Source organism: Anthonomus grandis, chromosome 16 (assembly GCF_022605725.1).
Source record: "Anthonomus grandis grandis chromosome 16, icAntGran1.3, whole genome shotgun sequence".
Lineage (NCBI taxonomy): Eukaryota > Metazoa > Arthropoda > Insecta > Coleoptera > Curculionidae > Anthonomus > Anthonomus grandis.
In genome coordinates, this window is record NC_065561.1 from 17,315,556 (window position 1) to 17,331,331 (window position 15,776).

The window sequence follows — 15,776 nt, forward strand, 5'->3', positions numbered from 1 at the left end:
TGGAAACGATGACAAGTTGAACAACTGACTTGACGGTTGACGTTTGTGTGTCAGATGTGTTGCTACAGTTGCAATGGTGTCGGGACAAAATCCAAAAGGGTAAGATCGGGAGATCTAGCAGGCCATTCTATAGTACCTCTACGTCCACTTCATCGTCCAGGAAATACGTTGTTCAAAAATGACGAACGGTAGCAGCATAATGTGTGGTGCTGCCCCTTTTTTTACCTTAATTTACTAGAATTAATTTCATTTCATTTTGTATTCAAGTAATTCTCAGCATTAAGATTTGTATTAGTAAAAAAAAGCCAACAATATTATGCCCTAGAATACCAGCCCATACATTATTAAGTTTTTGAGGTCGCTGCATATGTGTTTCTTGAAATAAATGACGATTAGTGTCGCTCCAGTATTAACAGTTGTGTCTATTGACTTCACCATGTAAATAAAAGGAGCATTCGTTCATTGTAAAGCATTGATATGACCTATCACTAAAGTATTCACAAAATTGTACATTATCATCAAAATCATCTTCGTTTAGCTCATGTACTAGTTTGTTTTTGTAGGCAATTAACAAATTGATAAAATAAAACTGGGGCTATGTAGAGAATAAAATTACCTTTAACAGAGGGAATCAGTCGACCCCCTATTCCCATTCCCGTTTTTGGGTAAACAATTTATTTTTAAAGGCACTCTGTACATGAGAGACCCAGGATAACGATGGTTTAAATATTTCAAAAATCTCTGGATTTCATAAACTTCTGGGCTTAACTGACAAGTGAGTACATTCCATTCGTTCACCTTTGACTATAGTGTCTTTTACGCATTTAACATCCAACTCATTTCAGTTAGCACTGATGATGGCTCATACGCCGAAAGCGCTCTGCTAAGCTCTTAAAATAAAAATTGCTCTATATACATCTGGTTTGATTGATTTGTATTGTCCTTCGAGCAACACAGCCACTTCCCTCTTTTAAGTATTTCAGGCATTCCAACATTTTAATCAACTGCCTGGAAGAAGTAAAAAAATTTCCTCAATATCCTAGATAATGTAGCAAGTAATTGAAGAAATTACTAATAAAGGAACATTCACCATCCCATTTTGCCCCTGTAGAGAATTTTTGATTCAGTCCAATGAATAGCACACTTAATCCCCAGGAAGTTAATGCAGCAGCGTTCTGTGACATATCCAAGGCTTTTGACTGTGTGGATCACAGAATACTGTTGTGGAAGATGGAGAGATATGGTTTTAAAGGATCTTCTTCTGGGTTGATTGAGTTGATTCAGTTCTTAGGGTTAATTTTGGTGGTCATTACTCTGAAGAACTACAGAGTACTACAGGGGTTTCCCAAGGTTCTGTACTGGGGCCGTTATTGTTCCTTCTTTATGTTCCTTCCTTTGCTCATCATAAAAAATACTATGATTGCAGATGACACCATCATCATTTGGCATGGAAAACAACATGCATTGACCTTGCTTATGATTAGGGAATGGTGAATCGACTTCAACAAATCTGTTAAGTTTAAATGTTTCAAATGTTCTGTCACTATTAATAAGGGAGCCGATTTCAATTCCACAGTGTTGCAAGTTTTTGGGATTGAGAGCAGACTCAATTCCAGGAACACATAATTATAGTGTGCAGTAGGGTGTCATCAGGTTGCTATGCTCTTAAAATAATTTATTAGATGCTTTCATTGCAAACAATGCTTATCATGCCACATCTTCACTATGGGATTTTTTTCTGGGGATCGTGTACCCACTATATCTCTTTAATACAGTATTTGTTTCGAAAAAAAGAGCAATTAGAGCCCTTCGTGTAGTGAGGTATCGTGTATCTTGTCGGCATCTTTGTGTGCAAAATAGAATATTGACCCTTTGTTGCTTATATATGCTTGAAACAATAACTAAAGTCTTCAAAAAGCACAAGCTCGTTTGGAACTCGTCATACACCCTTCGGTTGCCCATTCCACGTTCCGAGCAAGTGAAAAGTTGTTTTATTTACATGGATAAAAAAAATTTCAATCCTCTTGGAATAAGAATTGTTAGTTAATAAGGCATATTATGCATTAGACCAGTTTTTTAATGATGTCCTGATTACCAAATATGTATGTGTGATTTGAAACTCTATTTTGCTTTCTGATATCTACTAGTCTTAAGTACTACTGACTTAGATTTAGTAACGCTTTGTTAAATCTAAAAGCTACTTTTTGAATTGTTGAATATTGTGGCTCTGCTATCCCTGACTTGGACCCTTCCTCTATTTCCACACTTACAGGAGATCTCATAGCTACAGCTTTTGATGCCTATTAAGTTAAGTCTGTGATACTCCAATTATTCCTCCCCATTAAATTGTTTTCTTGCATTGCTCTTTATAAGTTAAAGATTCCTAATTATTTTGAGTTGTAAGAGTTAAATTGGATGTGGGGTCAAGTAAACCTAAGCCCATGCTGATTGTCAAGGTGTTTTTATAGGTCAAACAGGTCGTTGTTTAAAAAACTGGGATAACACAACACAAAATATGAAGCGTTAAACCTGAAATAATATTACAGTCAAAAAACTGCTCTGGCAGAACATGCTGACTCAGTACTACATTAATTTAATTATGAGGAGGTTAAGATCATTGATATCCAAAAAAATAATTATAAAAAAAAGATTAATTTCAGAAATGATGAATTAACAACAAATGAACTAAAAAAATAAATGAAACCCATAGTTGAAATTATTATTCATTTAATCTTGTTACTTACACACCATTAGTTCGATATTCTCAAAAACTAAGCAAAACCAAACTAAATGGAATCATCAAGGAATGTTCTACTCTATACTGTCTAACGAAAATCCTTCATTTTTGTGTTTTAAATACAGTTGAATGTTCCCATTTAATTTATGATAATTTTAAAATTTTATTGCTAATTTTCCTCCACCTTTTTATCAAACGGATACAAATGAACCACGAGTTTCTTGCAAGAACTCCTCGTTGACACTATACATGTTGGGTACTAATGAATGGGCTCCCTATGCTTTATAGTGCAATTCTTTCAGGGCATTTTCGCACTGATTCGTTTGACAAAATAAAATTAAGTAAACTTGAGTCAGTTTTAATTTTTATATATATTATAGTATGTGAAAACCGTACGTCAAAACTGTCCTAAGGGATAAGAGATCCCTTTTCTATCATTGGGGATAATCTCAACATTGCTCCCCCGAGTGATAGTTTTCTATCTAAATAAAAAACTGTTTTTCAAGACACTACATTTTATTACACTATTAAACCATGTGAATTACAGCAAACGTACTTGAAACTATCCTTTCACTGTCCCCCTGTAGCTCCTCCGTTGCCCAATTTACATCAACGTCATCGTGTAATTTTTGACTTCGTTTCGACTCATTTGGGTCACTAACTTGACAAAATCCCCTGTTTTCCTCTCTTTATTACTAAAACAAACTCGCATCCCCTAAAATCTTATTCTGATAGGGTCACCTCACCTTATACTTTCACCCTGGAATAAAATACTTTGATATCCACCCTAGTATTAAAATTTAAAAAAAAACTACAATTCTACCCAAAGCAACTATATCATATAAATCGTTTCTTTTACGAAATTTTACCATTTAACCCATTAACGACACCCATGAGTGGTACCCACTCTACCTTACATATATACTTCGAGAAGCCATCGGACCAATATCGCTTGAATCATCAAATAAAATTTTTAGCCAACTAGGCGCAGTACCTTATCCACTCCTACTCCGAACATCTTGTGAAAGTTACTGTATTTCTTACGGTGCCTGTCTGCGGTGAACCGACCATAATAATATTTAGGAACCACGACACACGTATATAGAAGAAACTTAGTAATTCGGTCGTTCTTTTATTTAATAATGTTTTGAAGTATCGTGTTAATAATTATGACAAATACAAATAACAATACACCAGGTAATTAGGTTTGGTAATTCGCACCTTGGATTATATATGCTATATTTATTTTTATAGCAAACGAAACAACCAGAGAAGACATACCACTGAAATCGGGCACCAAACTTTCAAAATGGTACCACTGTAACGAGGAATGTCTTGGTGGTTCCAGGTTCATTAATGCTGCCTTTGGTACCTTAACAGTAATCATTACTATTGCTCTACTCATTCAAATCTATTATGGGGATTATCAAGTAAGGATTAACCCATTATATTTGATTCTGTTAGTATATTGTTTTTATAATTCACAGGTAGTACCGCATGGAAGTGTTGCCACTGATAACATTGAATGCTCTCACATTGGCACCCAAATATTAAAAAAAGGAGGAAACGCTCGAGATGCAGCTATAGCCAGTGCTTTTTGTTTATCTGTTGTTGCGCAACATTTAACGAGCTTAGATGCGTAAGATTAAAACATATTATTTGTGAACTAAAAATTGCCTAAAATTAATATTTTTAGTGAGGGACAGATAATGATATATAACCACAGAAAACGAGATTTGCCTATCGTGATTGACTTCAGCTCGCCAAACGTTTTATCGGATAAAATGCCGAAATTGGTGGTTGGATTAGCGTATATCCATAAGCTTTATGGCAGCATGTCCTGGAAGAGTTTAGTGGAACCATCCGTACAAATTGCCAGGTAAATGATACATTTTAAAATGATAGTGACTTACGCAGTGGCAATGTTCGATGGTCGATGCGATCGAACGCTTTCGTTAGATCATAGAACACCACAGTAGCCATCCTCCTGACCTTTGTAGAAATTAGGATCCAATATAGAATTTACTTGAAAACGAGAATGTCTTCTACGTTTTCTCTATATTATATCTCTATTTTTCTCCAACTCGTGGAGACACGTATTGACTTTCCATATGAAGAGAACAGGTATGGAAAGAGAGGAGAGATGGAGAGCAGGAACGTTATCTGCAAAGGTCTTGAAGAGGAAGAGAGATTGGCAATCAAGCCATCATTATCACTTTTCTGACAATTATGCCAAAGTTTAAGAGTTTTCACGTTATTGTTGTTACTGATAGAGTAACTCCATTGCTAATCAATTCCATGGTTATAAATTAGTTCAAGTGGATTGCGAAGATGTTAGAGGCGGTATATATAAAAAAAGATTTGACTTTTTAAGTTATTTCAGTAGACAACCATGCATATTTAGAGATCTTGTGGATAAAAATATGGATGCTGTTCTATTTGGAATAGTTTACTTATCATCAAATTCTAACTTGCGACATTTTTTTGAAGTTACTAAGTCATTTAGTGTCGAATCTCACATTCTCGGATCATTTCGGGATTTTTTGCGAATTTCACAGCTATTTTTGTTGTCCAGAGCAACCCTGTTTCTCTCTTTTTAAATCGTTAAAAGATTCATTTTACCTCACTTTCAACATGATTTAAAACTATTCCTTTTCACGGTTAAATATCAATCTATCGATGATAAAATTAAATTTTCATGGGATTATTCGACAAACATATGCCTCACATCAATCTAAATTGTTACAAAAAAGAAAACGCACACTTTGGTTTATTGACATAAAACTCTTTCGAAAAATTAGAGATATACGCAATTTCTTGGATTCTAACGCTATTTCACCTCCAAAGCAATATGGATTTCGAAAGTGCTGTAGCTATGCCTCTGCTATGTTCTATTGACGATATTATTAAAGCTCGTGATGATTGAACTGCTCTGTTTTTATTAGGAAAGTAGTAAGCCATAAAATACTTACATCTGTTGTACATTATATTGGAGTGATAATAGAAAATATCATTGCCGAGCATTTAAAAGAGTGGAGTGCCACAAAGTACCCTATTGGATCCACTCCTTTTTACCATATACGCGCCAATATTTTACCATTACTACAACTATAATATTGTAGCGTTGCTTTCGTTCGTTAGGTGTGAATTAAAACGATCGAAAATACTCAACTAATTATTTATTTACACACTTACATTACAAAAACACGACTCACATCGCTCACGACTACTACAGATATTTATGCAACTATTTAAATTTCGCGCCAATATTCCTAACTGTACTTCACTGAACTGATGACTTCCGTCGGCGATGCGGCTCTTTATATACTCGGCAGAACGCTGTTCCGGAAGATTCTTGCTATCTCGTGTCATTCCAGATTGACGGAGAATCAGCTGGTTTCTCGGTGCTTACAATATTGTTCTTATCACCTGTACGCAGATGACACCCAGTTGTATCTGTCTTTTAATCCAGATAATTATAAAATAGCTGAAATATATAGAGAACTTCGTTTTAAAGAACATGTTTCTTTAATCTGGGTTAAAATTTGAAAGTCATATAAGCACCATATGCAATAAAAAATTTTTTTTTTTAAATTTTATATAGTTGGCAGAGCTTCATATTTTTCTTTAATTGAGTCCCAAATCTTCTCTATGAGGCTTGTCGTCCTTTATTTGTTAATTTCTTACTTTTGCGCTGTATTTTTCCTTTAGAAACAGTCTGCCTTAGACTTTCTAGGGCGGATACAGGTTATATTACTTAGCATTTTTGCCTTATTCCTAAATACGAACAATTAAAAAAATGAGAGAGTGAATTCCTAGTTCATCTATCGCAGTACTCCCCCCCATATTGCGTTTTGTCTGTTTGTTTTTTTACAAACGTGTTAGAAAATATCTAACTACGCGAGTGATCCTGTTGGAAGTATTTAAAGTTGCACTTTTACAAAATGTCATATGAAAAGGAACAGCAAAGGTTATTAGCACTTTGGGAAGCTTCTGAAAAAACAGATTTTTTACCTGCAGTAGAGTGTGATGTCTCAGATGAAGATGCACCATCTGAACACAGCGACCATAACACGGACACCGAGCAATCTGATGTCTAACGACCTTGAACCTCAAAGGACTAAAACGGTGACTCTCAATGAACTATATTACATTGGGAAAGAGGGTGTAACAAAGTGGTTAAAGCATAAAGACATTATTCGAAGTAAAACGCGTTCTAAAAACATTGTAACAAAATTACCGGGAGTTAAAAATGCTGCCAAGAATGCTAAAACATATATGGATTGCTGGAAAATATTTTTTCCAGATGAAATTATTGGGTATATCGTGGAATGTACAAATCTACAGCTTGACTTGATGAGACCTAAATATCAACGTGAGAGAGATTGTTTGCCGACTAACTTTGAAGAAATGCACGCTTTTTTGGGAGTTCTGTACTTAGCTGGGGTAAAAAAATCTCAACATTTAAATACAAATGAGCTATGGCTGACAGATGGAACAGATTATGTCTAAGAGCCGATTTCACTTGCTAGTACAAGGTATTCGATTCGATCATAAGGCAACCAGGCAGGAAAGAGCAAAAGAAGACAATCTAGCTCCACTGCGCTATATTTTTGATCATTTTGTGGGAAAATATGTTCAGTACCATAGACGAAATGCTAGGGGCGTTTAGGGGACGTTGCCGTTTCAGACAATATATTGCCAATAAACCAGCAAAGTATGGTATCAAAATATATGCAGCAGCCGATGCAAGAACATCTTATACACACAATTTGGAGATATACGCTGGAAAGCAACCCAATGGCCAGTTTCAATTACCTAATGATGCAGCAAGTGTCGTAAAACGTCTTCTTACGCATTGCAGTGGAAGTGGTAGGAATGTAACCGTTGACAATTACTTTACTTCGGTACCGCTAGCGAAAGATCTATATCAAAATCACAGACTGACCTTAGTAGGAACGCTAAGGAAAAATATAAGGGAAATCCCTAACTTATTTCTAAATACAAAAATTCGTAAGCCTAAAAGTAGTATGATTGCATATGGGAAAGACCCCAATCAATGCATGCTTACATCTTACATACCGAGGCCTAGCAAAAATGTTCTTATGTTATCCACATTCCACGATACCGATGAAATTGATGTCGAATCTGGTAAGGAACATAAGCCTTCGGTTATTACATTTTATAACCGGAGCAGTGGACTTTGTAGACAGGATGAAAACGGAGTACTCCGTTACAAGGATAAGCAACAGGTGGCCACTCACTATCTTTTGCTCAATGCTAAACATTGGAGGAATAAATTCCAGGATTATTTATACCTCCAACACCGGAAATAACGTTCCTCGAAGACAATTACTTAGTGAGCTTGCAAAACAACTTGCTAAACCTCATTTACTAAAGCGTGCTAGAATTCAACATTTTTCAATCCCCTTGAAGCAAAAAATTCGAAATGTCCTTGGTTCTGAAGCACCTCTAGCAGAATGAGTCAGCGAAGAACGAATTGGTACCCAGCGAAAACCTAGATGCTCTTTTTGTCCAATCAGAAAAAATAGATTTACAAATTACCAGAGTGATGTATGCTCCACACCTATTTGTAAGGAACATACGATAAAAACTACAGTTTTATGCCAGGACTGTGTTATGCAAGAAGACGAATAGACTGATTGCACTATTTTAATAATTGTCTTTTTGACAACGATTCTGTTCATTTAATTTCTAATACATTTTTGTTTGTTTAATGTTTCCTTTTAATGGGCAAAGTGCGAATTTCTGTTTATTTTACGAATGTACTTTATGTTTTTTGTTTCTTGAATAAATGTTAAAACAAAATAATACCACACTGTATTTTATTTTTATATGAAATTGTCTGAAATTCATATGTTAGATTAAATCTAACACGCGAGTGACAACGGGTGTAAGGGCTACTATAGCGTTACAGAGTACCTATTTTCCTAAAAAATTTTAGACCAATTTAGGTTCATTCAATTCACATCTTTCCATTGCTACTATTTATGTGTATTAAATTATTAATTGTTTTGTAGTACAATTATACATTTTATGTCCTTCTTGTTTTATTTTATTTGTTTACTTTTACCTTCCTCTGTTGTTTATTTTACTGTTTTATATGATTGGCTACTTTCAGCTTTATAGTCTTTTGTGTAAATTTTTTTAATTTTAGTTATAAGGCTAGTAGTCTATTAAGCTGTTTTATAGGCGATAATATATTTTAATGTATGTATATTTGGGCGATATTCTTGATTATTTTTTTGATTTAATTTTTTTAAGCAACAGTGGAAGGCCAGACTCTGCCTTTGTGCCGTTGTTTTCTCTTTATTATTTTTTTTTTTGCAAATAAAGAATTAGTATGATATTGCCACTTCAGGTCAAAGGCCTTACTGATGTCCAGGAAGACATCTAGCTCCTCTTTCTTTTTAAACCATTGGTTTAAAAATTATATATTATCTTTTATTTAAAGAGAAATTATATATTATCTCCATTTGACCCAATTATTTAAAGACTATTTAACATTACACGATGTTAGGTCAAACACAAATAACTTCTTACCAGAATTAAGAGAAGCATTTCAACTCAACATGCACGAGATGGCGCACGTTGCTACTATACAGGTTGGAGAATCGATTATTACCCATAGAGAGGTAGTTAAGCGCGCAATATGGCAACGCGCATGTATCGAAGTATCCCAAACAGTTTTTTGTAGTACGTATTTAAAACGTGGTGGGCTATAGTACCGTGGATTGATTACTTATATAATATTGATACTGATAATAGCACTCTATTATAACAACTCTCATAGCTATTTAATTATTTTCCTTTCAACAGAAGAGGTCATAAGATATCAAATGGTTTCCTAAAAGCGATGGATCAAGCGAAAGCGCACGCCCTTTTCGGAAGAATAGATCCGGATAAACCTTTAAAAAACGAAAATTTGGCCATCACTTTGGAGACTATTGCCAATATCACTGAAAAGGGTAAGTTTTAGTAATAAAACATAATAACGCAACAAATCGCTTCTTTTTAAGAACTATACGGGTACATCGATCCTGCTCATCAACCAATACAAATGCAGGCGATTAAATCGAGTTTTCACAACTACGACGTTTTTGTTCCGGCATCTGAGACAATTGGTTCAGTACTTTTAGTGAATTTAAGGTAGAATATTATTTATATTTATTTATTCATCTAGAAAATAGTAAACAATTAATAGGGCCAGTACAACATTACATGAATCAATAAAGAATATTAATTAATTTAAAGTACTGTGGCAGTATCAATATACAAGTTACATAACTAAATTGTATAGCACATAACGGCAAATAATGAGTATACATTTTTATAATACATAATTCTTTATTAAATATTGGAATGAATATCGAATACTAACCTTATTGAATACTGAGCAGATTTCATACATTGGTGACAGTTGAATCATGCTATAGTATGAGCTTATAGTAGGTAGAAAAAATAGCTCTACCTAGCAAAAATTCTTGGGATATTAAAATTAATGCTGCTCAAAAAAGAGGGACATACAGTGAGATCAACTTATTTATATAAGGGATTGCGTGTAATTTTCTGTGCTTGAGTAGACTTTCGTAGTAGTTTTTCACTCTGTTTGACCCTCTTGGGGGATAAACTAGGTCTTCTTTAAATGCCTGGTACTCCCAAAATGCCCTCTGCACATTATTCAATTTATTTATATATATCTGAAATATAGCTGAGCAAATAACACTAACGTCTACTCCTAAAGAGTTAAACAGAGCTTAAAAGATTTACTGTTTTCCCTAATAAAATCTAGCATCTACCTTGCACCAGATGTACTCAATTAATACTCCTAATATATGTATATATGAAAATATTTATTTACATGCTGGTGATTTCTAGAGAAATCGAAGAATACAACTTCACCAAAGTAAATACAGAAGCGGTCAAAAGAATACTAGACAGCACCCTCAAAACCTACAACGAATTTAAGGTAACCTCGAGGTTTCATGAAGGAACTTCCACTAATATAGCCGTAATGGATATGGAGGACAATTATGTATCTTTAGTGATGTAATATATTTCAATAAGCACGTTCTCTTTTAAATAAATAAACTTTTTTGTTTACCTTCTAGTGGCCTATATGAGCTATTTGGATCAGGAGAGCTTACCTCGCACGGATACGTTTTAGACGTAAAAAATAAAGAAAAGAGCTGCAGCCGAATACCGATAATTTTAACAGATAACAAATTCATTTGTGGGAAAAGGATGGCATTCGGAGCGAACGGTATAGCGCAAGGAAGCCAAATAGTCTCTAACCTGGTTATCGGAGACAAGAATGTGACCGATGGTATTGAGGCTCCCAGGTTTTATGTCTTGGATGGTAATACTGTTGCAGTAGAAGGTAAAAGACAACAAAATTCTTTTTTTAAATTAAATCTGAACGTGTAATTTTCACTCTAGTATCTCACACGCCGAAGTTTTCAATCGAGATTCTTCGACACTTGAACGAGACTCACACAAAATCGGAAGTAAAACCGGAACCGTATTACAGTAGCAACGTGGTGGCGAAATATCAAGATGACCTCAGTTCACATTCTGATAGCAGAGGTGAAGGAGTGGCCAGTAGATTTTGATGAAAATAACTGCAAGATTTAAATTGTATAAGGCGCATTTATGATTGCACTATAAGGCTGTGACTTATAAGTTTTGTGCTTATTCTGGGGTCTATTGTAGATTAATGATACCATATTTCAATTAAAATATTTATTACACTTTACAAAAGAAAACTACTTTTTTATCCTTAACCTTAAATTAAAAACAATGTGTTGCTATTCCACTAACTTGGCTGAGCTCCTTGGTACATGATCACCAGACTCTTTTAACAGGGTTCTACAATACTCCATGCTTTGTAAAATATTGGTTAGGTTCCAGTGTTTCATTAAAAGAGCATGCTCTAACGTAAATCTAAAACGTATTCTTATATAGAAGCTTTCAATCAAAAATTCACTTTTGACATTGTACCTGCTATGCCTAATACATTGAATGCCTGTACAATGGGCTGTAGAATGTAATCTTTGGGCAATTTCGTGAATCAACTGACACAAATAGTCTTCATATTCATTTATACACTGTATTTCTATAAAAGACGAATTATTAAAATAACTTCTTTATTTGTGTTGAATGTGGTTTTAAAATACCTAAAGTAAACTCTGGAGGTTCGAACTCGATACATTTTATACCATATAAGATAGGAATTTTTGAATTAGCTGGCCTAATAAGGCCCTGAACAGCCAACTCGTAAGCGGTTTGTGACTGCAGATCCACACCACACATTCTATGAAATTCATAATTCATTATAAATATAAAAATGTTGCAAAATATCTGATTATAAATACCTACTCGAACATTTTCTTTTGATGCGAAGCCTGCATAGCACTAAGAAATTTATCCATATTTTGTCTCCTCACATGCCTCCATGTGGATTTGTGAACTACTTTGCCTGTTTTATAACAGTTGTCGGTAACTTGACCTAGAAGTCCCTTTACTCTATAGGCTCTGGTAGGTCTATTCTCACGAAGATATTTAGCATGTTTGGTTCCTGATCTCACTCCAAATACTATGTAAGAAATAATGTATTTATTGCTTGATCGTGTATGTGAAAGTAATAAAACTAACTTAGAGAGCAGAATATTCAAATTAAATAATGTTCTAATTTACTCTAGATTAATTGGACATTATGAGCACACACAACAAAAGACTGAAGCTAGTTACACCACTATTTATTTCAAGCCTAAAAGTACTATAATTCAGACTAACTTACATATAACTCCACTGGTATGAAACCCCAGATAATTGGACCAACTAACAGGCAAATCTTGCTCCTGATAGCGGGGCCCAACTACCAATGGATGATCCGCAAGGTTCGGTTTCACTGTTACCGTTAATTTATCACTTGGGTTGCCTTCTATATCTACATAACCCGATAGAGGCCTTCCTTCTAAGGTGTTCAGTTCTAAGGAAAGAAATATATAAGGTTTCAAGCAAAGGGAGGTGTTTTTATTGTGTAAGCATCACCTTGGCATATTTTGTTTATGAAAACGTTTCGCATTTTCCTTACTGTTACTTCTGCCGGTTTGTATAGGCATACTAAGCCTTTAAGTAAGTCCCAGGCTATTGGGGCTTCAGGAATAGACATATTATTAAGAAAAAATGTAGTTCCTACAGTTTGCTGTTTGTTGGTGTTTACTAAATGAAATGTTAGGTTAGTTCTACGTAACCTAACTTTACATGCCTCTGTTGGACCCATGAACCTTAGAATTTCAGGATGTTCAACGGGTACTGATAGGGAGAAGCTAAAGGTTGTATGCAGCTTCGCTTACAGGGGTTGCCCATATTATTTATTTGGAGGGATCTTATTAAGGGGATTTATTGATTTTCTAACTAATTTACAATTTACTAAAAACTGTGCAAAGATTTTTACCTGATCATTATTACAAATTTAAGTCGTTTTAACGCCTAGGTGTATTATACAGCTGTGTGCATTATAGTTAGTACTTGGTAAAACATTATATATTTTTGGTGCAAGATAGACTAAAACTTAAAAAGAAAATAAAGAACGTGCGGGAGAGACAAAGAGTACAAAGGAAGCGGTGGAGAAAATGGGACATGTGTACAACATTCAATATTTTCTAAAACCTAATTGCTTGACTCACTGCTGGTACTAACTGCTTCCAATTTTACCAAGAACTCTTTGGTGATCTTGTGGTTGAACGGAACATACATCTATTATTAACGATTTTATCATTCCCTGTAAAAACACTACTTTCCTCGTTATGACAAGCCCTTGTTTTGAACCAGGTTGCAGTGTCGTATATAATAGTAATCTGTCATTATATAAAGCTTTCCATAAAAACAACATTGACCTAAGTCGAATATTTGAATGCAATTATGCTAATCATTTTGCTGATTTGGCTTGTATATTACATGGCCACATAAAAGAATATTTTCTAAACCCACTGTATAATAATTCTAAGCATCTAAAACTAAATAGATCACCTAATTTTGTCGAAAGCGTGGGAACTGCGTCTGAGCGTGTGACTGGTTCTTACTCTTTTTTATAGATGAGACCGTAGAGGTTGAAGCTCCCTTTCATTCAACTGCAATATTAAAATTAAAGCATTGTAGTGCATTTTTATTAAATATTCAATCCTTTCGGAATAAGGTGGATGAGCTTCAACTTCTGCTTGCTAATTTTAATTTTCCTGACATTGTTATATTAACAGAACATTGGCTTAAACCTAATGAATGTTTTTGTATTGATGAGTATGTACCACTGTCAGTTTATCATAGACAAAACTCTCTGCATGGAGGGACTGCTGTTCTAATTAGGAGACATTTTCAAAACTTTTTCTGTACTGTTGATAAGTTTGGTGATACCTCAGTTGAATGGGTTTTTGAGTGTTCGGTGTGTTTTTGTAAATTGTTTAATATGTACGTTATTTGTATATACCGCCCGCCCTCTGGGGATATCAGTGTGTTTCTTGACAGGTTAGATTGTCTTCTGTCCCAGCTCCCTATTCACTCGCGTGTTATCTTGGCTGGAGATTTTAATATTAATTATTCAGAGGTTTCCTTACCGCAAAGAATTTCTCTTGATAGAATCATTTGCACTCACCATGCATGTTAATGCACCCACTCGTATTTCGTCCTCTTCATCGACCACTATTGATTATTTCTGCAGTAATTTGGACGGTGTTACCTGTTCAGTGCACTCAGTGGGTATATCGGATCACGAGGGGGTGTATGTCCAATTCCCTGGTGACTTTAGAAACAAATCTGGGCGCCGCATTGGGAGATTGTTTAGTGGGAACAATTTGAATTTATTTTCTCAATCCATTTCGTCTGTTAACTGGAATGCAATTCGGGCTGCTCCACAACCATTTTCTTTCTTTTATTATACATTACGTGATAAAATAAATATCTGCTTTCCCTTGGTTAGACTTAAATCCAAGAGACGAAAACCATGGATCACCGCGGGACTAAAAACATGTGCTCAAAATTTGCGATGCTTAGCAAGACTTCGCAAATCTATTGACAATCAATTCATCAGGTCTTATTTTCAGGATTATCGGAAAATTTATAGGCATCTGATAAAAGTCAAAAAGGAACTGTATTACAATGAGCGCTTAGATTCGTCCGGTAACAGACAGAAGGAAAGTTGGTTAATCATTAACGAATGTAGGCAGTCTTCTCGTCGGCGGTTGGTTGAATCGGACTTGGGGCCCGATGATTTCAATGACTATTTTTCTAATATTGCTGATAAGTTACTGGAAGCAGTTCCCAGTGACGGCGATCCGTTGCAGTATCTTAATCGGAATGCTATCAACCAATCATTCTTTTTCCACCCTGTAGATGCCACCGAGGTCCTTGAAACAATTCAGTGCTTGAAAAATCATAGGTCTTCGGGTTCCGATGGTATCTCTTCACGTCTGCTGTCACTTCTGCCTGCGAGCGCTTTAGGTGCTTTGGTTTGGGCAATCAATCAGTCATTTCTTCAGGGCGAGTTCCCATCCTGTTTAAAGGAAGCTATGATTATCCCTCTTCATAAGGGTGGTAGCTTGGACCGACCCTCTAACTTTCGTCCCATATCAATTTGTGTCTACCATGTGCTGTCCCCTAATCAGTATGGATTTCAGTCATCTAAGGGCACGCAGGATGCCATTTTCAGATTCTTGGAGAGTGTGTATCTATCTATGAACTCCAAGGAGGCTGCAGCAGCGGTGTTCTGTGATCTGTCCAAGGCCTTCGATTGCGTGGATCATAGAATACTGCTGTCAAAGCTTGATTTTTACGGATTTAGGTGAGTGGCTGTGGGGTGGTTGAAGTCATACCTATCTGGCCGCACCCAGAGGGTGGTTGCATCTGGATTTTCGTCAGGGATAGCACATCTTAAATGTGGTGTACCTCAAGGGTCAGTGTTGGGTCCTATTTTATTTTTATTATACGTTAATGACTTAAGCTCTCTATCATTGCATGGACT

General features: G+C 35.4%; 2 protein-coding genes across 2 annotated transcripts; one reads left to right on the plus strand and one right to left on the minus strand.

Moving 5' to 3' along the window:
- The first annotated feature begins 3,762 nt into the window (after positions 1–3,762).
- On the plus strand, positions 3,763–11,523 carry LOC126745823 (glutathione hydrolase 7-like). Its single transcript, XM_050453841.1, has 9 exons — positions 3,763–3,934; positions 3,992–4,167; positions 4,225–4,376; positions 4,434–4,616; positions 9,578–9,726; positions 9,778–9,907; positions 10,637–10,807; positions 10,870–11,138; positions 11,198–11,523. The coding sequence occupies exons 1-9, from the start codon at positions 3,907–3,909 to the stop codon at positions 11,368–11,370; spliced, it is 1,431 nt and encodes a 476-aa protein (XP_050309798.1). The 5' UTR covers positions 3,763–3,906; the 3' UTR covers positions 11,371–11,523.
- Positions 11,486–13,005, minus strand: LOC126745824 (pseudouridylate synthase TRUB2, mitochondrial). Its single transcript, XM_050453842.1, has 6 exons — positions 12,812–13,005; positions 12,558–12,749; positions 12,137–12,353; positions 11,935–12,071; positions 11,759–11,873; positions 11,486–11,701 (listed from the first exon to the last, which is right to left on the minus strand). The coding sequence occupies exons 1-6, from the start codon at positions 12,930–12,932 to the stop codon at positions 11,566–11,568; spliced, it is 918 nt and encodes a 305-aa protein (XP_050309799.1). The 5' UTR covers positions 12,933–13,005; the 3' UTR covers positions 11,486–11,565.
- Between the last annotated feature and the right edge of the window lie 2,771 nt (positions 13,006–15,776).

What these genes read in the sequence shown, in the direction of transcription:
- LOC126745824 (XM_050453842.1), bottom strand. Translation starts at nt 12,932, where the DNA reads ATGTCTATTCCTGAAGCCCCAATAGCCTGGGACTTACTTAAAGGCTTA. An exon ending in CATAAACAAAATATGCCAAG is followed by an intron (nt 12,750 to 12,811) that starts GTGATGCTTACA and finishes TTCTTTCCTTAG; the next exon opens with AACTGAACACCTTAGAAGGA. An exon ending in ACCTCCAGAGTTTACTTTAG is followed by an intron (nt 11,874 to 11,934) that starts GTATTTTAAAAC and finishes CGTCTTTTATAG; the next exon opens with AAATACAGTGTATAAATGAA.
- LOC126745823 (XM_050453841.1), top strand. Translation starts at nt 3,907, where the DNA reads ATGACAAATACAAATAACAATACACCAG. An exon ending in AATTATGTATCTTTAGTGAT is followed by an intron (nt 10,808 to 10,869) that starts GTAATATATTTC and finishes TTTACCTTCTAG; the next exon opens with TGGCCTATATGAGCTATTTG. An exon ending in TAATACTGTTGCAGTAGAAG is followed by an intron (nt 11,139 to 11,197) that starts GTAAAAGACAAC and finishes TTTTCACTCTAG; the next exon opens with TATCTCACACGCCGAAGTTT.